At 36.1% G+C, this 24,529-nt stretch overlaps 1 protein-coding gene across 1 annotated transcript in view; it reads left to right on the forward strand.

Moving 5' to 3' along the window:
- slc5a12 (solute carrier family 5 member 12) overlaps positions 1-23,109 on the forward strand; it is a 32,435-nt gene extending 9,326 nt beyond the window's left edge. Inside the window, exons 5-15 of the mRNA XM_048158296.1 lie at positions 1,242-1,396; positions 1,600-1,740; positions 8,880-9,009; positions 9,154-9,242; positions 11,244-11,356; positions 17,012-17,079; positions 17,172-17,258; positions 18,570-18,751; positions 19,168-19,271; positions 22,316-22,425; positions 22,498-23,109. Coding sequence (XP_048014253.1) covers positions 1,242-1,396; positions 1,600-1,740; positions 8,880-9,009; positions 9,154-9,242; positions 11,244-11,356; positions 17,012-17,079; positions 17,172-17,258; positions 18,570-18,751; positions 19,168-19,271; positions 22,316-22,425; positions 22,498-22,659 — 1,341 coding nt within the window. The 3' untranslated portion in view covers positions 22,660-23,109. The remainder of the gene's footprint in view (positions 1-1,241; positions 1,397-1,599; positions 1,741-8,879; positions 9,010-9,153; positions 9,243-11,243; positions 11,357-17,011; positions 17,080-17,171; positions 17,259-18,569; positions 18,752-19,167; positions 19,272-22,315; positions 22,426-22,497) is intronic.
- The last annotated feature ends 1,420 nt before the right edge of the window (positions 23,110-24,529 follow it).

Consider the following 24,529-nt stretch of genomic DNA (forward strand, 5'->3'; position numbering starts at 1 on the left):
GTGAGTGTGATATTAAGATTTGAACTTGATTATGATTGTAATTATGATTATGATCTATGATTATAATTGTGATGTGATGTGAATATGACTGTAATGATTGAGTGTGATTGATATTGTATTGATTTTTATTATGATTGTTCTTTTGATTATTTTTATGATTTATTGTCATTATGTTTTCAGTTAGGATACTTCGATTTAATCCTGAAATGCAAATGACCCATTCTTAAATTTTTATGTTGTTTTAAAAACTGCAAATGATCAGTTTAATCAATATTCTTATTACCTCTTCACTGTAAAGAAATACTGTGAGAAAAATTTAAATTCCAAGGCAACTTGATGCATTCATAACTTTTAATTCTGTCAACTATTCTCTTGTTTTGTCAGTTTAAATTTGTTTGTCTGGTCACTATAATAATTTCAGATTTTATCTATCATTCTTGAAGCTCTATACTATTTATAGTCTAAGAGGACACTTAATATGTTAAGTGAACTATGCTATCTTTGTTTGTGAAGGAGCAATCACAAACAAAGATAGCATAGTCAAACAAAGATAGCATAGTTACTAGTTAAGCAATGATATCCAGGAGATATCAATATTTTTGTCAACAAGTGCCCCCAGGCCACATGCTTGCAGGACAGCCTTTTGTTCTGCGCAAATAGCACAGTACTATTATAATGCGTTCCTCATACGTGTCAATAACTGATGCAATGCGGAGTGAACTGTATCGAAAGGGAACGTTTTGGTTACTAACGTAACCTTGGTTCCCTGAGATAATGGCAACGAGCATTGCATAGCTTGCCGTGCTTCTGCTTGCACACAATTCAACACTACTGCTTCTAAGTTGAAAGATTCAGACGATATGGCAGTCAGCCCTGCCTGTTATGGCGGGGTGAAATGCCTTTTGTCTGTGCAAATACACAGACGTGAACCAATCAGGCTTCGGTATTCTGAGTTTTTTTTTTCTTACGGCATGACTATATTGTCATTATAAAATTAAATATATAGATCATAAAAATGAGAAGTGTCAATTACTCTGTTAATATATCACCATCATACCTAGAAAGTTATCTGTTTCATGAGAAAACATAAACTGTGTGAACTAACTTGTGAAATGTTTGACTGTTGAAATATCACTGTATATTTAAACCTGGGAGAAATGTTTAAAGTTTGGTGAATGGGGCATTCAGTGGTTGGTAATCAGACAGAAACAGGAGAAACAGTGCCAGTGTTTGTTCTTTAGGGTGGACTGAAGGCTGTGGTCTGGACAGATGCCTTCCAGATGGTGGTGATGGTGGTTGGGTTCCTCACTGTTTTAATCCAGGGTGCGATTAAAGCAGGGGGAATTGAGTCTGTTTGGAGCACAGCTTACACAGGAGGCAGAATGCACATCTTTGAGTATGTATGTGTTCAGACATTCACTCAATGTGCTCATGTTATACTTAATAAATAAGAACGGATTTTATTTTAGTTGTATTATTATTGTCATTATTAGAATAATTAGTGATTTAGTGATACATTGTTTACCAGCATCAATAAGGAAATTTGAATACTGACACTTTGTAACAGGTTAAAATACTTTTGTGTACTATTCATTCCAGCTTTGATGTCAATCCACTAAGGCGACACACGTTCTGGACCCTCACTGTAGGGGGTACCTTCACGTGGTTGGGTATCTATGGGGTAAACCAGTCAACCATCCAGAGATGCATCTCTTGCAAAACAGAAAGTCACGCACGCTGGTGAGATCCCATTATATGTAATTTTCCCTAATATTCCCACAATCTGGTCATGCATTTTGATTAAAAAAAATGTCTGAACTTGATTACCATTCAATTTAAATGAAAATGTTTATACAAATACAGTTCTCTGGCCATTCTCCATATCAATGTGTTTAACAGTGATGCAAAGTACTACAAAGTAGTTGTAATTCATTATATAATGACATATTTGGTGAAATTTGTATTGTTTGAAATTTTGTACTTTAATATTCTTGTAACTTAAACAGTACATGTCATGTATGAACTGATAAAATATATAACTTGAATGCAATGTAAGTCACTTTGGATGAAAGAATCTTCCTGTTACGGACTGCTCCAAGACTTGGGTTGAAGATCCAAATGTAGCTTTATTGGGACAATCCAGAATCATAATCCATATATACCAGGCAAAAGGTCAAACACATGGGTTAACAATTCAAGTGAGCAACAGGGCAGAAAACAGGCAAAAGGGTAATCTGGAAAACAGGCAGATGATGAAAAAACAACAAAAAAAGACATAACTGAATGTAATGAAGCATAATTAGTCCAGTCAAAGGGTTACGGGAAAAGCATTTCATAAAGCGGTAAAGGAGACAGAAGGAGTGCCCTCTGGTGGCTATCATAGGCACTCCGGCTGGCAGACACTTCCACATTCCTAAATGTTTTCGAATATTTCTTAACCCGCTGGTGCTGCTTGTGTGGCAGTGAAACATTATTTTGATGAAATGAATGTACTATATTTTAGTTTGTTAATGTTTTTTATTTAAAGGCAGGGTAGGTAAGAAATTTTGTTCCAAATTTGTTTAAACTTTCTATATATATACATGCATAATTAAAATGTAAGAACTCTGATAAAAAGAGTATAAAAATCGAGTGACTCTAGACCGTTTAATCTGTATTAAACACAGCTCATTATTTCCATCCGGGACGAAACATAGGATTGGCTTAGGCGGCTGTCACTCTCTCGCAACCATGGCAACCACCCTTTTGCCACACATGACCTGCCCACTTGCGCGCGCACGTTTGATTTGGGGAATCCAAGAGGCATGGATCCTAGGAATACCAAAACAATGGCAGAGAAACAGCAAGCTAAATTCACAGTATCGGCCTATGCAGTTAGTGAAGGCAAACCAGGCAAAAAAAGGAAGACAGTAACAGTACAAGAAAAGGCAATGAACAAAAAGTCTTTGGATAAACAAAGAAATAAAACGCGAGTTAATATCGGCGTGGCTTTCCAGCGATGGCGAGAACTGAGGGAACTCAAGGGGCTGAAAAGTGACTCCTTGATGGCTTTATTTCTGCTGGACAGGTAAATCTTTCTTTTTGTATTTTGATCATACATATTTTTTTGTTTATTTTTTCATGAAGCATGTGTCATTAGCACACGTAGCTGCGTAATATAGCTAACATAACATTACTTAGCGAGCCGTAGTAGAGACGATAAATAATGATAGCTATAGTGTTGAATTGTGCATAATTTTACCCTCTGTCTAACTCTTTTACCATGTTCACCTGTAAGTTTACCTGCACGTTTTTTTTCGCCTTTGTTTTGTTTTTATATTCTCTAACTATGTTTACTGATGTCTTTATCTTGTATCTGTGTGTGTCGTACACACTTTGTTGTATGTGTGTGTTATTATTTTGTGTCTGCAATGCAGTTGTGAGTTGATATTTGAGTGTATGTTACTCTGTTGATCTGTAGAACAACGTATATGTTATGAATCTTACACGAAATTCATCTTCATCACAGTGTAAATGATGGTAATGGAAAAACGTGTATCATGCAACCTGTTTTTAGCTTTGCCTTATAGATAGCTCGTTAGCGAATCAAAAAATATATATTTTAAACTTTACCAATATCAATATGCTAGCTTGATAGTGAGTACTAAAATACATCTTGTTTGTTTATCTTCATAATTATAAAGTTATTTTTATTACATGTGATTCTGACATGATGTCACTACATGCCGTGCTCCTTCCTCTCCGCTCGTCTCAGGTAAATAATGCGTCTTCCAGCTCAGTGGTCGGAGTCACACGTTCATGCGTTTTGGGGGCGTGGCTTTGGAAGGAGCCCAGAAGGGAGGGGGTGGAGTGAATGGAAATAATGAGCTGTCTTTAAAACAGTCGTGAGAGGTCTACAGACACTCGATTTTTATACTTTCTTTTTCAGAGTACTTACATTTTAATTATGTATTGATATATAAATAAAGTTTAAACAAATTTTGAAAAAAAGTTTTTTATACATTTTTTGCCTACCCTGCCTTTAAGGGGGGGGTGGTTTGGGTGGTGTAATGCTATTTCATGCATTCTGACTTATTTACACTGTTAATGAGTTGCATTTTCATGCTAAACATGGCCAAAGTTTCAATATACCAGTTGGACGTATGACGGAGTATTTCTGTGCCAAATATACTACTTCCAGTGGTGGACACGTTTCGCTGATTTTTTTTTCGAGTATGGCCTGTGTCACATCATAAAGGGTGGAATTCCTTGAATAGGCACTTCTCCATGATAAGCGTGCACACACACATCACCCAGAGCAAGAGCAAGAGCACGCCCATCAACGTGCTTCGTTCGGGATACGGAAGCGGAGAGATTTTTCAACAATGGCTGTGTCTTAATTCAGGGGCTGCACCCTTTGAAGGCTATATACGTCATCGAGGCAGTCTCATTTAAAGGTGCCCTAGAACTTTTTTTTAAAAGATGTAATATAAGTCTAAGGTGTCCCCTGAATGCGTCTGTGAAGTTTCAGCTCAAAATACCACATAGATTTTTTTTAATTCATTTTTTTAACTGCCTATTTTGGGGCATAATTATAAATGAGCCGATTCAGGGCGTGTGGCCCTTTAAATCTGGTGCTCCATGCCCCAAGAGCTCGCGCTTGCCTTAAACAACATAAAAAAAAGTTCAAACAGCTAATATAACCCTCAAAATGGATCTTTACAAAGTGTTCGTCATGCAGCATGTCTAATCGCGTAAGTACAGTGTTTATTTTTATGTTTACATTGATTCTGAATGAGTATGAGGCTATGCTCCGTGGCTAACAGCTAATGCTACACTGTTGGAGAGATTTATAAAGAATGAAGTTGTGTTTATGCATTATACAGACTGCAAGTGTTTAAAAATGAAAATAGCGACGCTCTTGTCTCCGTGAATACAGTAAGAAACAATGGTAACTTTAACCACATTTAACAGTACATTAGCAACATGCTAACAAAACATTTAGAAAGACAATTTACAAATATCACTAAAAATATCATGTTATCATGAATCATGTCAGTTATTATTGCTCCATCTGCCATTTTTTGCTATTGTCCTTGCTTGCTTACCTAGTCTGTTGATTCAGCTGTGCACATCCAGACGTTCTGCCCTTGTCTAAAGCTGCATTCATGTCACCTCATATTTACCGGAATCTTGAAATGACAACACGTGACGTTATATTCGGAGCTGTTCACGTCCTTTTGGTCCTTATACTAAGAATTATGCATTTCCATGGCACCACTATCAACGCCTAATAAATCAATCTACAGCGGTCAGGTGGTACAGCGGCCACGTAGTACATCTGGGAGCTTTCAGAAAACTCCCAGCTTACAAGCTGTAATTACGAGCTCTACGAGGTCGTGAACGCTTTTTACAAGCTAGAATCTTGTAACTACAGGAATTACGAGGCCGCGTGAACGCACCTTAATGCCTTTCATAATATTGGGAACATGGCCTGGCATATGCAAATATTGGGGGCGTACACCCCGAATGTTACGTAACAGTCGGTGTTATGTTGAGATTCGCCTGTTCTTCGGAGGTCTTTTAAATGAATGAGATTTATATAAGAAGGAGGAAACAATGGAGTTTGAGACTCACTGTATGTCTTTTCCATGTACTGAACTCTTGTTATTTAACTATGCCGAGGTAAATTCAATTTTTGAATCTAGGGCACCTTTAAGAAACAATAACCGTTAGTGAATATCAGTCAATTTTATTACAGTTACATTTCTTAAATATGATTATCCTTGATGACGTATGCAGCCTTTAAATGCGACCTCCAGAGGACACAGCCTCCGAAATGAGATGCAAAAAAAGGAGTGTGTTTTTGGTTGTGAGAGAAAGATGACCTTTTTCAGCTTCCCAGCGTTAAGGGAACAGTGGATGAAGTTTGTTTTAATTTTGAGTTGTGCACGTATTTGTTCCCGGGATTTCGGTGATGAATGCTTTGTAAACAAGTCCCAGTTCAGTGCTGGATTTGCAGATCGGTAGTGAGTAAAGCTGCATCAGATGTATGTGTTTTATCGGCAATCAGTGTGCAAGTGCATAAAATGTAAACAACACAAACATTTTTGTGTTTCCCTTTTTATTTATAATGATGTCACAGCTTGCAGATGATCTCTATGCAAAAACTGCGAGTTGCACTTCTCGCTCGTGACTCTTTAGTTCTGCACACGGCACTGACGGCAGGCAGATCATATTTTTATAAATATGATAAAACTAAAGAGTTTTCAGAGATATGAAGTACATATAGAGTAATATTACTCTAGCTATATGTACTCAAGATTAACATGAGATTGGCAGAAACTGTGTGTGATACCCCCACCTTTAACATTTTGTATTTTTAGGGGATTTTATGGTACGAAATTACACAACGATACTAAATTTCTCCACCAATACCGATAGCCGATTATTCAGAGTGATATCTGCCATTACCAATAGTTTGGGGATTCTGCCTTACCTTCTTTCAAATGAATCATTTCATTATAATTAATAATTAATCATTATATTTTGAAAGAAATGCAAATAAAAACTTTATTCTCTTCATTTCATCAACTTGTTTCAGAGTAAGTGGTATCAGTTATAAACAAACACATTACTCAAATTAATATTAACACACATTAACTAAATTCTGAAGATTCTAAACTTTCTGAATGTTATTAATTAATATTAATTACTATTAATATTGAACATCAAACTGGTTTGTTAGCATTTTCTTTACACAAAGCACAAATTCAGTGCATTTTCCTGCCCTCTTTTGATTGACAGGATATATTGGCCCTGACTATCAGCTGTTTTTCTACTATGGGCTGATAGCCAATATAGTGTGAAAGTTTGCTTTTATTGGCTAATACTGATTATTTGATTATTATATATCGGTGCATATCTAGTTATGATCCATTTGTTACCTGTTAATCACTTTTTGATCATAGACCTGAAAATGACATTTCCAACTTAAACTGTTGTAAATCTTGAATGCTTTGGAGCACAGACTATTGGTCTATTTTTAAAGAAGAAACTTGCTGAAGTGAAAAATTTTTTAAAAAAGTGAAACAACTCTTACGGAATATATTACATAATTACATTTCCATTTATGGGAAACTAGTGCTTATATTTTTCAATATACTGCAATATATGCATTGACCATGTATGGCTATATACTGATACCTATAAAATATTTATAAATGAAGACAAAAATAGCATTACATTCATAAAGTTTTATCCTTTATTGTGTACATATATTGCACATACATGTTCCCATATAAATGTGAATGTATTGTGCACACATAAATACACACATTTACGGAATGAGTTGGAACAGATTTCTAGTTCCCAGCATGCTTTGCTTCTGAGAGTAAATGCTATTTAAGTAAGTGCTATTTCCTGTGTTTTGCTCAATATTGATATAGGGGGAGATCTGTTAGTGTTTAAAGTTGTATTATTTTAGAATTTAAAAGGTTTTCTGGTATGTGTGGGTTACCATTGTGTTGAAGAATAGAGTCTGTGGTTAGGTTTATGATTGGCTGAACACCATTAAGACTATAATAACTTTATTTAAATAGTAACGGCTGTGCACGCTATAGCACAGTGATAGTCTCTTTGGTAGAAACTTTAGTACATGCAGGTGTGCTTTTGTTAACTAACTTGAAAATATGGAATGTGTAAATTATTATAAAATATAAGAAATATGCTATATAATATATTGTACCATATATGTGTTTATACTGCATGAGTAAATATATCTGCAATATATTATGCATGCAGTACCATATCCAATCACATATAAATCTATATATTATGAAGTATATTACTGAATATAAAATTACATACATTATGATATATTAGTAATTCTATTTACTATATTTTTCAATATATGAAAAGAGGCAATTCCTTATGTATTATTCAATATATTGTACTATATTTACGCAATATATTTTTGATCATTCATATCAAAAATGATCGAACAGCACCAAAGGGTTCATTTCACTTGTACTTCGTTCTGTCCAATTACATTTTCAAGGAAAACATAAAAAGATATTTTTTTCTCCTTTTCTCTCTTGAGAAAAAAAATTCATGCATTTTTTCCCCCAAGTTTTTTAAAAAAGTCAATAAATTGTAGTCAACAGGTTTCCTAATATTGGCTTCGGTCTGTCATCTTAAACAGCATCTTACATATTTAGGACATTGAGAAAGTCTTTACAAAGTTTGTGCATCAAAGAGACTTGAAATAGAACGATTTTATATTATATAGATCTTATCGTGATCTGCGCATACATTTCATTTAAAAAAAAAAAAAAAAATTGTTTTGGCCTTGTAATATTTAATCAAAATGTTAAAACTATAAACCTTCCGATGAAACTGACAGACTTATGCAGGACTTTTGCAGGGCCTCCAATCATTTAGTCTGCTTAAACCGCTGCCCCTGCAAACTTGTGTTAATTTGCCTCAAGTTTAGAGTGCCACACCCACATCTCAACACCCAATCAAAAACCAAGGCATAGACCCAAGTCCTCACACTACATTTTTTCTTTTTTTTTCTCCGATATTCCTTTACATTTGGATGCACGTCACAATACAGAAGAAAAGATCTGTCTTTATTTCCGTTTCATCACGACTTTAAATGTAGAAACTTTTTTTCACCCAAGTAGATATTTTGAGTTTTAATTGAAGCACTTTTTCACACATTATCCATACTTTAACTTAAGTACAATTGCTTTTTTCTTCTACTACTTTTACTTCTACTACTCTTTACATTTCTTACACTATAAGAACAAAAATTGTGAACAAAAAAGTTCTTATTTTGGAGCTTTTCATTTATATTTCCAGTTCAGTTAATAAAAAAGGTCTTTCTTTTGTCTTAGGGCTCTGTATCTGAATCTGCTGGGTTTGTGGATAATTTTGTTCTGTGCTGTGATATCTGGTCTAATGATGTACGCATTCTACTCCCGTTGTGACCCCTGGTCAGGGGGATTGGTCTCTGCACCAGACCAGGTGATGATCTCTATACATTTATTTGAAATAATGTTTAAGTCATGATAATACTATCATGACTTAAACATTATTAGTGGCACTCACTTAAATACCACTATTACTATTGTTCATATCGTTAACATTAGTGTATCCATTTCTTCTCAGCTCATGCCATATTTTGTGATGGAAATTCTCGGTGCATTTCCAGGACTACCAGGGTTATTCGTCGCATGTGCATTCAGTGGAACTCTGAGGTAAAGTTAAATCATTTTGTCCCTCAATGATTTTCAGACAGTTTACACCAGGTGTGCCCAGAGATCGTATTATTATAGGGAGATAAGAGGGTCTGTATCTCTTACCATTGGAGAAAGCGTAACAGCTAACTTAATCATCTGCGGCACCTCTCAGCCTATCGTGTCACCGTTCAAAACTCTTCCCTGCGTACCGCCAATGCGTACCACCCATACCGCCAGTTAGCATTAGCCGTTACGCTTTTTTGGCTAAAGGTTGCAGGCTTGCCTTCCAGTGGCTTTAGTGTGCCTCATACGTCCTGAAAAGTGAAGCTGCGGGCTCTTTGATCGCCTCCTGGTGGCTGGATGCAGTACAAGTCATAAACCCCGCACTCTCCATGCAAACGAACGGGACTTGAGTCAAAATAAAAAAAAAAAAAATAATTACACTTCCAATAAAATTTTCTGAAAGATGGTTTTGGTCATTTAAGGTAGTTGTTATCACGCTGATATATTCAGTTGTTCGTTTTTGTGATATGTTTGATTTTAGCTAGCAATTTGATGCTATAGAAACAGGGCGTGCCATTATGATTGACAGTTGTGAGCTTCGAGGGGAGATTGAAGATATATACTGTAACTAACTACTAATTTTCGATTTCTGTGTTATTTCACACAGACAAAATGAGTTGTTCAGCAGTAAACTGTACTAACCGACCTACAGGATCTGATGGATCACTGAGCTTTTTTTGGTAATGTTAAATGTGGGCTTTATAAGCTCATTAATAAATGTTATTAGCTTTTAAGATAAAATAACACGTAACTAACGTTAGCCACAACGGGAAATACCAGGTGATCGTTATTTGGCAGTTGTTTCTATTGGCATATTATTGAGTTTATCTACTGAATTTGCTGTTTCAAAAATATTATTGCCTTAGAAACAGAATATTATTTTACGGGTAGAATTTTAAATTGTGTATAATTTATATATTTAAAATACATCAATTACGATATGTTGTTTTGACCTATTATCACTAGTAATTAATTTGAAAACGAACAATGTACATTAATAAACATTCAAGTAAATGTAAATTCCTCTTTGCCAGGTGTTATTAAGCCAAATGGAAAATAAAAATATAATAAATATGTGATCTGATCTTGATGATGCGGATGTCTGGGCGGAAGTTTGATACGAATCCACCTCCGGGCTCCACTGACGATTCCTTCTGCGCATGCCCAGGATTCAGACTGACGTTTTGGCGTAACATGTCAACACCCATCTTCGAATGCTTTACGTTCAGTTCATTACAATGGAATGAAAGCGGCGTCACGTCGTCCATCTTTTTTTACAGTCTATGGTTTACACATAAATGTTCACAATAACATATGCAACAATGTAATATAGCTTAAATTTACGTATATTTAAAATTTATTTGCTTAAGACCCTGAATACAATGTTTAATTAGAAAGATGTTTCTGAGATGTAGATGCATACGGTACCACTGATATAGAGACATATTTATTTTACTTATTTTATACAAATTTGTTTAAAAGATTTGTCGTATTTTTCATTTCCTGATTTTAAAGACACATTCATTTTTTTTCGTGAACTCTGCCTTTTAATGCTTTTTTAACATATTTTTCATAGCTGAGCAATACTTCAGGGGCCGCATTCAAAAAACATTTTATTTTACCACTAAGAGTTCTCCTAAATAGCAATAAAAGTTCTTAGGTAAGAGTTTCCTCTTAAAACCTATTCACAAAGCTACTGAGGCAAACTTTTACCAAGAATAGAGAAAAGTCTTAAGCTAAGAGAAAGGGCGGGGTTGATCTTGTTATGGATGTCAACATGCTTACTAGAACAAGGTACAGTATGATGTTACCATATTCAAATAAAGATTTTAAAATCTAGTCTGTCACTAATTAAACAAGTATATGTTCAGCTAATTGTCAGCTCTTTACATGTCTGCATCTTGAGAGATTGCAGACCTAGAAAAGGTGGATTAATGTTCTGTTTTTCTTTTTCAGCACAGTAGCTGCCAGTATCAATGCTTTGGCCACGGTGATGTATGAGGACTTTGTGAGCCAGTGTTTTGGAGATCTGTCCAACCGAGCAGCCAACTTGATCAGCAAAGCACTGTGTAAATACTCCCAATGTGTTCAAAACTGTTCAGGACGTTAATAGAGGTTTCTCAAAATGAGAATATTGATTGTGTCATATGGCATAAGAGCAGATTTATAACTGAAAAATACTTGTCTTGGTGGATCATAATGAGTCACAGCGAGACAGAAAAAAAAAAGCCTGCAAAGTCTGTTCACTTTATATGGGCAGAAATGGAAATGTAACAGATCATTGGGTCTCCAGATTTTTACCAAGAAGTTATAACAGGCAGAAGTAGGTCAAACAAAAGGCGGAGTGAACCAAAACAAAACCCGAGCAGCTGAACCCTAATGTGAGCACAACTTTATAAAGTTGGTCTAGAAAGGATTTAAGAAGTTAAACACTTTGCACTTGGAACATCAAAGAATGATAACATAATTTCACTATAAATTAGTAATATTTACAGATTTGAATGGTCTTGGAGAACATTATGCTTTAGCATACTTTTAAAAAGAGAACTTATTTGGTAAACTAATGATGAAGTTGTAATTTACTATATTTTAATTAATTATTTAAATGTAATACTACAAGAACATTAAATGTGCATTAGTATGTTAGTCAACACTTACAAATAAATGTACTACTTTAAAGCATGAAAAAAGATTCTTAAAACATAATGATAAATAATATTATTTATCATATATTATCAACCCCAGGGATGAATAATACTTTTAATTTGACATTATTACAAAGTTCACTTTTTTAAGAGTGTTACGTGTGTTAAGAAACATAGTTATTAAAGTGTACTTCTTTAAATACTTAAAGGGTTAGTTCACCCAAAATGAAAATTCTGTCATTGATTACTCACCCTCATGAGTACCTTCACACCCATAAGACCTTCGTTCATCTTCGGAACACAAATTAAGATATTTTTGATAAAATCCAATGGCTCAGTGAGGCCTGCATTGCCAGCAAGATCATTAACACTTTCATATACCCAGAAAGCTAGACATATTTAAAACAGTTCATGTGACTACAGTGGTTCATGAAGCGATGAGAATACTTTTTGTGTGCCAAAAAACCCAAAATAATGACTTTATTCAACAATATCTAGTGATGGGCGATTTCAAAACACTGCTTCATGAAGCTTTGAAGCTTTCTGAATCTTTTGTTTCAAATCAGCATGTATCAAACTGCTAAAGTCACGCCCCCAAGCAATGTTCCCTCTATTTTTTTTTCTCGCTGAACAAAACTTTTCTCTGTTGAGTGCACATTTTGGCCACCTGAGCAAAAACATACTTTATATCAGACCTGTACAATGAACGTAAACACACAGACACACAAAAAATGGTTTTATCATGCAACTGTAACATTTAACTTTAATGTGCCGTTTCTATTTGATTTGACCCTTGATGTAACTTAGTGATTTATTAAATAATATGTTTGAAAACAAGCAGTTCAGTCACTAAATTAAGCACATTTTTGTACAGTCAATTATTAGCAACAGTGTTAAACCATCAAAATTACATGTTTATTGTTTATGAATATCACAGATTTTATATACCAGGAGGTTAAGATTTTTCGTGGCAAGGAGCCCTAAACAATCCCCTTGTGAGATCAATTTTTTATTAGGTTTACATTATAATATAATAAAATATAATATAATATTTAAGTATTTAAACTGATATACAGTATTATATCAGTTTAAATGCTTCCAGTTGTTTTAATATATTATATAGTGAAAACAAACTGAGGCATTTAAACTGATAGCTAAATATTTTTAAGAAAAGTGAACTGTTATAGTTATCTAAACATCCCTGAAACCCACACCACCACATACAAAAATCTATTTAAACTGAGGTACTTATGTATTTTGAGTTTGCAAGCTACACCTGTGGTGGGAGTGTAATTTCACCACTTTTCATTAAAACATGACGTTTTATTTCACATTTCTTTTCGTTTCGCGTTGCCTCTCGTATTGATGTATTTAGTCCGCAAACATTACAGTATTCTTACCGCGACTGATTTGGCTCAGGGCCAGCCAGCTCACACGCGCTCAATCGTTCTCTTTCTATGAAACCTGTAAACCGCATTCACCGGTTCAAACTCTATAGCGACAATAACTCTATAGCGGTTGTCCAGAGAACTGCAATCATTTTCATGTCTGTTCTCTGCGCGGCAATTATTTCTTCTGCGCGGCCGCGCACGCGCGCAGCTTAGAGGGAACATTGCCCCCAAGTGGTGAACCATTGAAATTTCGAAACACTTATGATGTAATGAAGCCTCGTTTACTGAAATCACGTGACTTTGGCAGTTTGATACATGCTCAGAAGCACTGATTCGAAACAAAAGATTTGTAAAGCTTCGAAGCTTCATGAAGCAGTGTTTTGAAATCACTAGACATTGTTGAATAAAGTCATTCTTTAGTTTTTTTGGCGCACAAAAAGTATTCTTGTCACTTCATAACATTAAGGTTGAACCACTGTAGTCACATGAACTGTTTTAAATATGTCTTTAGTAGCTTTCTGGGCATCTGAAAGTGTTAATTATCTTGATGTCAATGCAGGCCTCACTGAGCCATCGGATTTGACCAAAAATATCTTAAATTGTGTTCTGAAGATGAACAAACCCAGCTAGCACAGCATAGTGGGGCCCAGATGGGTGTCACCTGGGCTGCCTAACTGGGGCCCAGACATTTTTGTCCACAGTTTCCATGGAGGCCCCACATTGGTTAGATCAGATGAAGTGAACACTGCTCAGTGTGCACACTACAGGCTGTTAAATGTAACACAGAGACATGCTGGAGTTAATGAGATAATTAGGTCATAACGAGCAGAATCACCGAAGGACAGAGGAACAACAAGAACTACAACTTCAGCCACAGCCTTCGATGAAATCAACTGAAGATAAAAGACATTAAATCTCTCAAGATCTGATTAAACATCTCCACAAACAGCATTACCAGCTTCACTTATTACTAACCAGATTGACTTTATTTCTGACATACATCTACAAAAGTTGTTATTGAGAATTACCAGAGGTGTAGATGTTGATGATTTGTTGAAAATAAGTTTGGTTTGATGTCACCGTGATCAAGGTCAGTGTTTGCTTCAGTTAGACAGTTTGACTCTTGACTGTTTTAGAGTCAGTGTTTCTCTGGCTGCTCTTGCTGTTTGTTATGGCAAGAAAAACAAGAGACAATGTGTTTAGCTGTTGTCAGCTATTTGATGATAAGAATATAATTGTCATCATGTAGTGGCTTTATTCACTGATCTAATGACTGAGCTTTATATGAAAAAAAAAAAATGTGATTAACTTTGAGATGGATATTTTCTAGAATAACAACAAAACAGTTCAATAAATCTGAAAAATACAACATACACTAAATCCTCCTGCAAGATTTACTTACACGCAGACATCAAGAATCAGCGTATGAATCTCAACAATGATGACATGCTTCATGCCGCAATGCATTCTGGGTGCCTCATACAAAACTCATACATGGCTACCAGAATGCATTGCGTCATGAAGCATGTCACCATTGTTGAGATTCATATGCTGATTCTTGATGTCTGTGTGTATGTAAATATTGCAGGAGGTTTGAAGTGTTTATTGAACAATGTGTTTTACAAATTTTCTGATTAAAACGGTTTTATTGTTGTAATTCTAGAAGAGATCCAGAACAAAGTTAATCACATCATTAGATCAGTGAATTAAGTCACTAAGCGATGATTACATTCTTATCAAACAGCTGACCACATTGTCTCTTGTTTTTCTTACCATAACAAACAGCAAGAGCAACCAGAGAAACACTAACACTGAAACAGTCAAGAGTCAAACTGTCTAACTGAAGTAAGCACTGACCTCGATTACGGTGACATCAAACCAAACTTATTTTCAACAAATCATCAACATCTAAACCTCTGGTAATTCTCAATAACAACTTTTGTAGATGTATGTCAGAAATAAAGTCAATCTGGTTAGTAATAAGTGAAGCTGGTAATGCTGTTTGTGGAGTTGTTTAATCAGATCTTGAGAGATTTAATGTCTTTTATCTTCAGTTGATTTCATTGAAGGCTGTGGCTAAAGTTGTAGTTCTTGTTGTTCCTCTGTCCTTCAGTGATTCTGCTCGTTATGACCTAATTATCTTATTAACTTCAGCATGTCTCTGTGTTACATTTAACAGCCTGTATTGTGCACACTGAGCAGTGTTCATTTCATCTGGGCTAACCCATGTGGGGCCTCCATGGAAACTGTGGACAAAGATGTCTGGGCCCCAGTTAAGCAGCCCAGGTAACACCCATCTGGGCCCCACTATGCTGTGCTAGCTGGGAAGTTCTTATGGGTGTGGAACGGCATGAGGGTGAGTAATTAATGACACAATTTTCTTTTTTTGGTTAACTAACCATTTAAGTGGCTTTTGTTTCATTAATATTCTATTATATTCAAGTACAGTTTTTTTTTAATATACTTTTAAGATTGCTACAAGTACACATTTAATACAATACACTTCTTTTTCACAAATGGAAGTTGAACCATATGGCTTCAAGATCGACTATAATGAATTGACAACAAGGTTAGAAATATCAAGGTTAGAAAGGCCAGATTTTCTAAACAGAAAAAATTAGTGTGAGAGCCAGGGACTGACTGGGACTAAAAAGTGGCCCTGGACTTTCTAGCACAGAGCAACCCATTTCTTTCATTTAATTGGCCATCTCAAACATTTTGACAGTGACGCGACTGCTACAATGAGCCAGAGCACGCTAAATAGATTGATAATTTTGAGTCATGTTGGCCGCACAGGCATTCGCCAGGGCTGATGGAATACATAAATGTACTGTAATTCATTGTTTATATATTTACGTAGCAACGGGCTGGCCCGCAATGTCCGGCGGCCCACCGGGAAAACTCCCAGTGCTCCAGATGGCCTTGGACAGTCTTCCCCTGATTCCAAAAAGTGCTGATGGGAGTGAAAAATTCTGCTCTTGATCTACTGACAACGCACAAATTAAAGAACACAGACGCAAATTAGCAATGCAAATTAGCATCTAGTTTAAGACATGCTTTTTTGGGGAGGTAAATAATGCCGCAAATACCAGTAACTAGACTAGCGCAACTAGCGCTAGCACTATTGACTAGCGCAAACCTTAGTAAATCACCTTGCATGATTAATTTAAATACGCCCATAAATTTTGCGTTCGAAAGGGAAACTCCTGCAAAAACATATGCAATAAGGTCAGCCGCAAAACCACCACTTTTCATTGCTATTTTTCCACTGCATGTCTTTAGTAAATCCTACCAGTAGTTTTTTAATGCCAAAAGTGGGTTTGCGCTGGCACAAAATGTTAGTAAATCTGGCCCTTAATCTGGTGTTTCATTAGTGATGTTTGATTATGCAAAACTTGCCGCCATTATGATGCATATTCTGATCTTTAGATATTGCTTCTAATGTATCTGTTTTATCATTCATAAGATGAAAACCTATTAAAAGAACTCTCCTTAATAAGTCAGTTTCAGAAATAATTCATATCCATTGCACAAATGGTGTGTGATGTGCCAAATTTTCATACTTAGGGGTTTGTTCAAATCACTAACCCTAAATATAAGAATAGTAATAGTGATGATTGACTAAGCATAGACTGCTAAATATGATTAATACTACTACTACAGTGACTGATTATCTGCTGATGCTCAGGTGTGGTGTTTGGTGTGGCCTGCACTACTATGGCTGTGGCTGCATCATATATGGGAGGAATTGTGCAGGTATGTGGCTCATGTCATTCTCATTTGGGTTCAGACTATCTCTTCCTGCTTAATTTCCTGCCATTGAGTGTCTTTCTCCTCTTGTACATCAGGCGGCCCTCAGTATCCATGGCATGTGCGGAGGCCCAATGCTGGGGCTGTTTTCTCTTGGAATCCTGTTTCCTGTCACTAACGTAAAGGTTAATCTAAACTTTCATACCAGAGTTGTGAAGACACGTATAATGTTTTTTTCTTTTCTTTAAATTTCAATGTACTAGAGACATCTAGAAGAAAAGCGAACAAAATGTATAAACATTTAATTTTTACATTTTACATTTACAAATTACATTAGAAATTTATAAAGAACACTTGATTTGTCAACTTTGACCTGTCATTTTCTTTGTGACATTATTCTCATACATCAAATGCAATATTTAATGTTTCATAATAGTAAAGACTCCTAATTTTAGATTTTAAATTTTTAAATCTTATAGCTGGTAATTGTTGGAGAGGTTTAAAAAAAAAAAAAAAAAAAAACGCAATCCAATAGCACCGTGTTACTAGTGCAGAAGAATGACTCTCAGTTCATCTGAGAGTTTATCAGCATCCCTCCTCCACCCCATCTCCTCACCTATAGTTCTATCTACTTTTACCACACTGGGGGGAGTACTCTGGGTTCGGGCCAAAATTCCGAGCTCGGAGCCCTCTCCCCGGACAGCACGCCAAATACGCATAACTTTACTCTATTTAATTATATGGATATGTGAACTCGTGAACTCCAGTAAAAATGAGAGAATCAAAACAATCACGTAAGAGAGAGGTTCTACATACAGGCTGACATTTGGGGCAGGATAATGAGGAGGAATGCTCTTTTTGTGGGGGATGTTAATTTTTTATTTGACTCGCAACAACAATGGAACTTACTATAGAGTTACAGTTAGGAACGACAATGGAAAGATGGATAAATAGGCAGTCTGTCCCACCCATTTTGTCAGGCTGAGACGCCATTTGAGCCAGTCAGGATTCAGACAAAAACTAAGTTTTCCAGATAAGCATCATGGACTTATCAGAACCGTATCAAAAGTGAACATATGATTTTTAAAGACAAAATTCTTGTTTTATATTTGCAGAACCTCCATAAAGAATGTTACAGAGCACCTAAAGGGACATGGTGATGGGGAAAAAAAGGAGATGGGAAGAAAAGCAAACCTTTTTGCGAGGGAACGGAAAGGTTTTGGGAAGGAACAAAGATTTTGCGAGCAAAGTTTCTTGGGGGAACGCATAATTTTTGCTAGAGAACACAAAAGCATTGAATTACTTTTCCCCCTCCCATGTCATATTTTTTCCATTACCATGTCCCTTTAGGAGCTCCGTACAATGTCAATATAAAGAATATGTACGATATCATAACATAGCTTATATTACAAAACTTTGCATGTGGACTGTAATTTGTATAACATTTAAAAACAGAAAGTTTATTATTGTGCATCCTTTGTGGCCTTTCTCTTTAGGGGGCAGTTGGTGGTCTGATTGTGGGCATCAGTCTCTCATTCTGGGTTGGAGTGGGAGCTTTCATTTATCCAGCACCCAGCAATAACACACGTCCTCTTGAACTCAGCACTGCAGGCTGCAACTTCAGCATCACAGATGATGAATACAACCAAACATCACTTGGCGCTCTCTCCTCTGACAGGTGCAGTGTGCTTCTATCATTCTTCTGAAGTCAAAATAATTAAGACCACACTTTTGTGAAAAGAAAATTGCGTTTGTCAAAGCATTTCATGGGGTACAGGAGTGCCCTCAGTTTTTGCAGCAGCATCAGCATATCTCATGCTACATGCTCACAGCTGTGTGTCTGTGTATCTATTGACAGTAGCAAGTCCATACCATAATCAATAAGATGCTAAAACTGTTTCAAGAGTTCACTCCATCATGATTGAAGTGAATTAATTTTATTGAAAAAGTTCTTATAATTATTTATAATATAAAAATCAATTGACAGTCCTATTTTTTTTTTTTTTTTTTTTTTTTTTTTTTTTACAGTACAAATGTAACCATGCTGCACTTTCATTATAAGATGATGTAAATTATCTTGTGTCTTGTGTTCAGGTATTGGCTGGCTGATTCATGGTACTCCATGTCCTATCTGTACTATAGTGCAGTGGGCTTTATTGGCACTGTAGCAGCAGGCCTACTTATCACACTGCTGACGGGTGAGAGCAACATTTCATTAGATCGTCTATTTCATCACACTGGCAGCAACAAAACACCTTGAGTTATAGATTGTATATCCAACAATAAAATAATCTGCTGCTCTTGGAGAAAGAGAAAGACTATTCATACCAAAGAATCTGAGCTGTGAATAGGCCTATCATCAAGTTATTTTAAAGAGGTCATAATAACATTTATTCATACACATATAATGTTATTCAAGGTTTCTTGCACCAAAACTATGGTTACACTTTATTTTACAGTGCTGTAGTTACATTGTAATTACTCATAAGTACTGAGTACTATTAATTAACTACATGTACTTACTATAGAGTTACAGTTAGGGTTAGTTACTTGTAATTATGCATAATTTACTGTTATTACTATAATAAGTACATGTAGTAACGTGTAACTACGGCACTGTAAAATAAAGTGTTACCAAAACTATCATCATTTTGTTTTTTTTTACAACTATTTTCCAACTATTTTTTATCTCTCTGACACTAAATAAATAAATTAGTACTGTACTTTAAAGACTGCTATGCTAGCATCTGTAACGACTGGCTAATTTCTAGGAATATGAAACAAATAATAACAATTATATGGTTTTGCTGTTGGGTCCGATATATATTTATATAAGCTAACATGCAGTACAATCTGTATGTTTCTTTCCATAATGTATGTTTATAAATTTCATTCAGCGTCTTTTAGTTGGTCAAGAGAATTAAAGTGCCTGCTTTTGAAGAGTGTGCATATATACGAATGTGCTCTAGTAACCTGGGAGAACCCGGGATTATGAAATAAGAGGTAACACACAATTGAATCAAACATCTGACTAACGAAGTAGTCCTCAGATGCCATGCCCGTTATTTATAGCACTAATCTGACATTAATTTGGTCTTGAACTGATCAATTAGTAGAAGTTATTATGCCGCCAACTTTGTGGCATAATTAATGACAGTTCTGTATTGTTGAACCAACATGGTTTGGACAACGGATGCGCGACAAAGTTACCACGGTTTCGTAAACAGTCGCGACTAGCCAGATAATTTCTCCAATGATGCATTGTACTATGGTAGTTAAACAGCGAGTTATGCCATTGTATGAGAAACACACCCCTACCTGACAACAACACTGGGCCAACCAATGGCATGATTTTAGGATGGGACTATCTGTAGTCTTACAATAGTCATTATTTTAGCAATTTGAGAATTTGACCTCTTTTACAATGTCTTTGGCATACTATTTTGAACATATTTTGATATGAGACACTAAATCTACTTGAAATTTTTCCATTCCCTATTTGAAAATGGTCATTGGTCAACTGATTTAATTGAGAAGCATCATTTGACATCACATCTTAAGATGATTAATTATTTTTAAGGGGAGGCAGGATAATTACAAGTTCTGTTTTGGAGCAGGCTTGGAACATTTTGAGGTCAGAATTGGGAAATGTCTTACCACCTCCAGCTTCATATTATCTTGCATATTATTTCGGACGTATATTGTGTGAATTAAGACACAGCCATAATATTTGTCTTACTTCCTCCACATTACTTAAAGGGTTGGTTCATCCAAAAATGAAAATTATGTCATTAATGACTCACCCTCACGTCGTTCCAAACCCGTAAGACCTCTGTTCATCTTCGGAACAGAGTTTAAGATATTTTAGATTTAGTCCGAGAGCTTTCTGTCCCTCCATTGAAAATGTATGTACAGTATACTGTCCATGTCCAGAAAGGTAATAAAAACATCATCAAAGTAGTCCATGTGACATCAGTGGGTTAGTTAGACGTTTTTGAAGCATCTAAAATACATTTTGGTCCAAAAATAACAAAAACTACGACTTTATTCAGCATTGTCTTCTCTTGTATATTCTGTTGTATATCCGCTTTCACTCCACAGTGACGCTGCTTCTTCTTCTTCTTTCCTGTTTTACTGCAGTTGGCATCCAGCTTATTGGTGCATTACTGCCTCCTTCTGCTCCGGACAGTGACGCTGATGACGTGTTATCTAGTGCGCCCGAGCTTTGTTTACAGTCTGAGGGAGACGCACGCTGTATTCTACATTGTTTGTATTTTGGTATTGCTATATTTTTTAAAATGGTGCGTAGGTGTGCATGTCGCGGATGTCCTAATCGCGTCACTGTCCGGAGCAGAAGGGGCGGTAATGCACCAATAAGTGGATGCCAACCACCGTAAAACAGGAAAGAAGAAGAAGAAGCAGCTACTGTGGATGAAAGCGGATTTACAACAGACCCGGAAGAGAAGACAATGCTGAAAAAGTCGTGTTTTTGTTATTTTTGACCAAAATGTATTTTAGATGCTTCAAAAACTTCTAACTAACCCACTGTGTCACATGACTCTTTGATGATGTTTTTATTACCTTTCTGGATATGGACAGATACCGTACCTACATTTTCAATGGAGGGACAGAAAGCTCTCGACTAAATCTAAAATATCTTAAACTGTGTTTTGAAGATGAACGGAGGTCTTATGGGTTTGAAATGACATGAGGGGAGCATTAAGACATAATTTGCATTTTTGGGTGAACGAACCTTTTAAGGTGCTTTCATGGCATGTTCAAATTACCATAATTTCGAGGTTTCAACTTGTAAAAGCGTTCACGTCCTTGTAGAGCTCGTAATTACAGCTTGTAAGATGGGACTTTTCTGAGAGCTCCTAATTGTACCACGTGACCTCTGTACCACCTGACCACTGCAGATTAATTTAGGCATTAATAGTGTCGCCATAGAAATGCATAATTCCCAGTCCTAGGACGTGAACAGCTCCGAATAGACTGTCACGTGTTGTCATCTCGAGCCTATGGTAATTACGATAGGGCGTGAACCCAGCATTAATTGTGACTAGATGAGTTTCCCAACACTTTGAGCAATCTAGAATTCACTCTGACATTACAATCAATATGCTTTTTGTATGAATGTACCAGTTTTCTACTCAATGGTCTGCATGGGTGAACTGAGGAATGGGTTTTATGTTGAGAAATTAGATAAATTGTTGTATAACTGTCATTCTGGTGTCTGCAGGACCAATGGACCCCAAAAAGTTAAAGCCAGGGATGACTCGATCAATGAAGGACGCGATGTGTTTCTGCTCTGTGAGATTCAGACACACAGATTTCAATGAAGACAAAGAGGTACAGAGCGTCTTGTAGAATGTGGCTTTGAGTTGTTTGAATGCAAACTGAACCTTTCTTTGCTTTTGTTAGGATTTGGAAGACTTTGGCAAGGCATGGGATAAACATCCAGACCAGGAAAGTGTCATGAAAATGGACAAGGTCAAGAGCAGTAGTGATAACCTGCAGGAAAATGCTTACACTAATGCTGCCTTTGACCATAATGAAACTAGTCAAGTTCAAGTAAAGCTGTAACTTTTTGAGTTCAGCATCATAAACGTAAATAAACGGTCAATGAAGTCAAAGAATACATCAGCTATTTAATTTAAAAGATACAATCAATATTTTATTACAGAAAAGTGTGATCCAAATCAATGTTACAGACATGTTTTGTACAATTCTTGTATGCATACTGTTGTTAGCTTTACATGTAAACAAGGACATCATAAACAAAGGATCTCATAAACAGCCTTTATATCAAAACTATAAAAAAAAAAAAAAAATCATGTGGTGTCGTTCAGAGTTGCATTGAACATTATTCAAGGTGATTGTGATTTTGCCAGTTAGAATGTACTCCTGGAACAACATCTTTGATTTGTCCATAACTCCAATCCAAACTTTAAAACCTGAGGTGCTTATTCCTCTTCCTGGAATCTATCTTCCTGCAGAGCTGACCTCCAATCCTATTCAATTATACCTGAAACAACTAATTAAGATCTTCATGAACACTTGATAATTGCAAACAGGTGTGTTGGAGTAAGGTGTGAACTCCACAGGGAGGTCAAACTTCAGGAACAGGAATGAGCACCTTTGCCAAAAACTCAACTTGAATCCCTACTTCTAACCCTTAACTCTGCCCCTGACACCCCCAATCCTGATCCTAAACCATGGCCCTACCTTCTATTCTTAACCCTAACCTGTAACAAGTCAAGTCAAGTCAAGTCACCTTTATTTATATAGTGCTTTTTACAATGCAGGTTGTGTCAAAGCAGCTTTATAGTGATAACTGGCAAATAATTTTGGCTGCACAGCAGCTCTAAAAGAAAATGGTGTCATTAGCTATGTTTCCATCCACCATTTTTATGTGCATTTTGGGATATTGCATAAAAAAATGCTGGATGGAAACGCCAAGATGCGCATAAATTCTAAAAATGTGCTCAAATACATTTTTTATGCAACACGAAAACATGTGCATAAACTACGATGGAAACACTTTTACCGAATAAATTCCTTGATGCGCATCAAAAAAGACGTGACTTTGCAATGTAACAGCATAACTGGACCAACCAGCAGACCGGTCTCATTGCACAGCATATGAAATGCTGTTTTTGGTCATTCTGTAATGCCTGAGCAAAGTCTGTCATTAAAGTGGTTCGGTTTAATTCCCTCCCTGAAGCGCCTCACATGGTTGGGTTCGCAAATACTAGGCATTCGAATGCAAGATAACATGACAGCATTTATTGTGTTTCATCTGCACACTCTGAGGCGCAAATAATTTATTATATACAATGGCTTATATTGCAGAAACTTCCATTTTTCTTAGTGATATTTAGCGCCAGTGTATCAGGAAGTGACGTTTTTGTTCTTCTTGACTCGCTGGATGGAAACAGTGCTTTATTCGCAAATGTTTTATGCGATATTCAAAATTTGCGTATAAGTTAAATACGCAACTTTGGATGAAAACATAGCCATTGTCCAGCTTAAGTAAATTCAGTATTGATTCATTCCTTTGTATAAATCATTAGTTATTAATTTAGTTAATTTATCTATACAGCGACTCTGGAGAAAACAGTGATGTCATCGTTCAGTTCAGTTTGCATACAATGGTGTCAATGCAGGCAGATCAAAAACATTGTTGAATATCAAGTGTCCCCAACTAAGCAAGCCAAAAGATTCAGTTTAAACTCTTAACTCCAATCTCTAGTTCTAAACTGGATTCTTAACTCCAAACTCCTGGATCCTGACCTTCAGCCCTAATTACTATTTAAAACATTTAAATCCTAATCGTTACCCCTAACGACCCTGACAGCAACATAGTGTCAGCCCAGATCTGGCCCACATCTGGTCCGCATGTAATCCACATGTACCAGATGTGGGCCAGATCTGGGCCACATTCTGTTCCTGC

Source organism: Megalobrama amblycephala, linkage group LG15 (genome assembly GCF_018812025.1).
Source record: "Megalobrama amblycephala isolate DHTTF-2021 linkage group LG15, ASM1881202v1, whole genome shotgun sequence".
NCBI lineage: Eukaryota > Metazoa > Chordata > Actinopteri > Cypriniformes > Xenocyprididae > Megalobrama > Megalobrama amblycephala.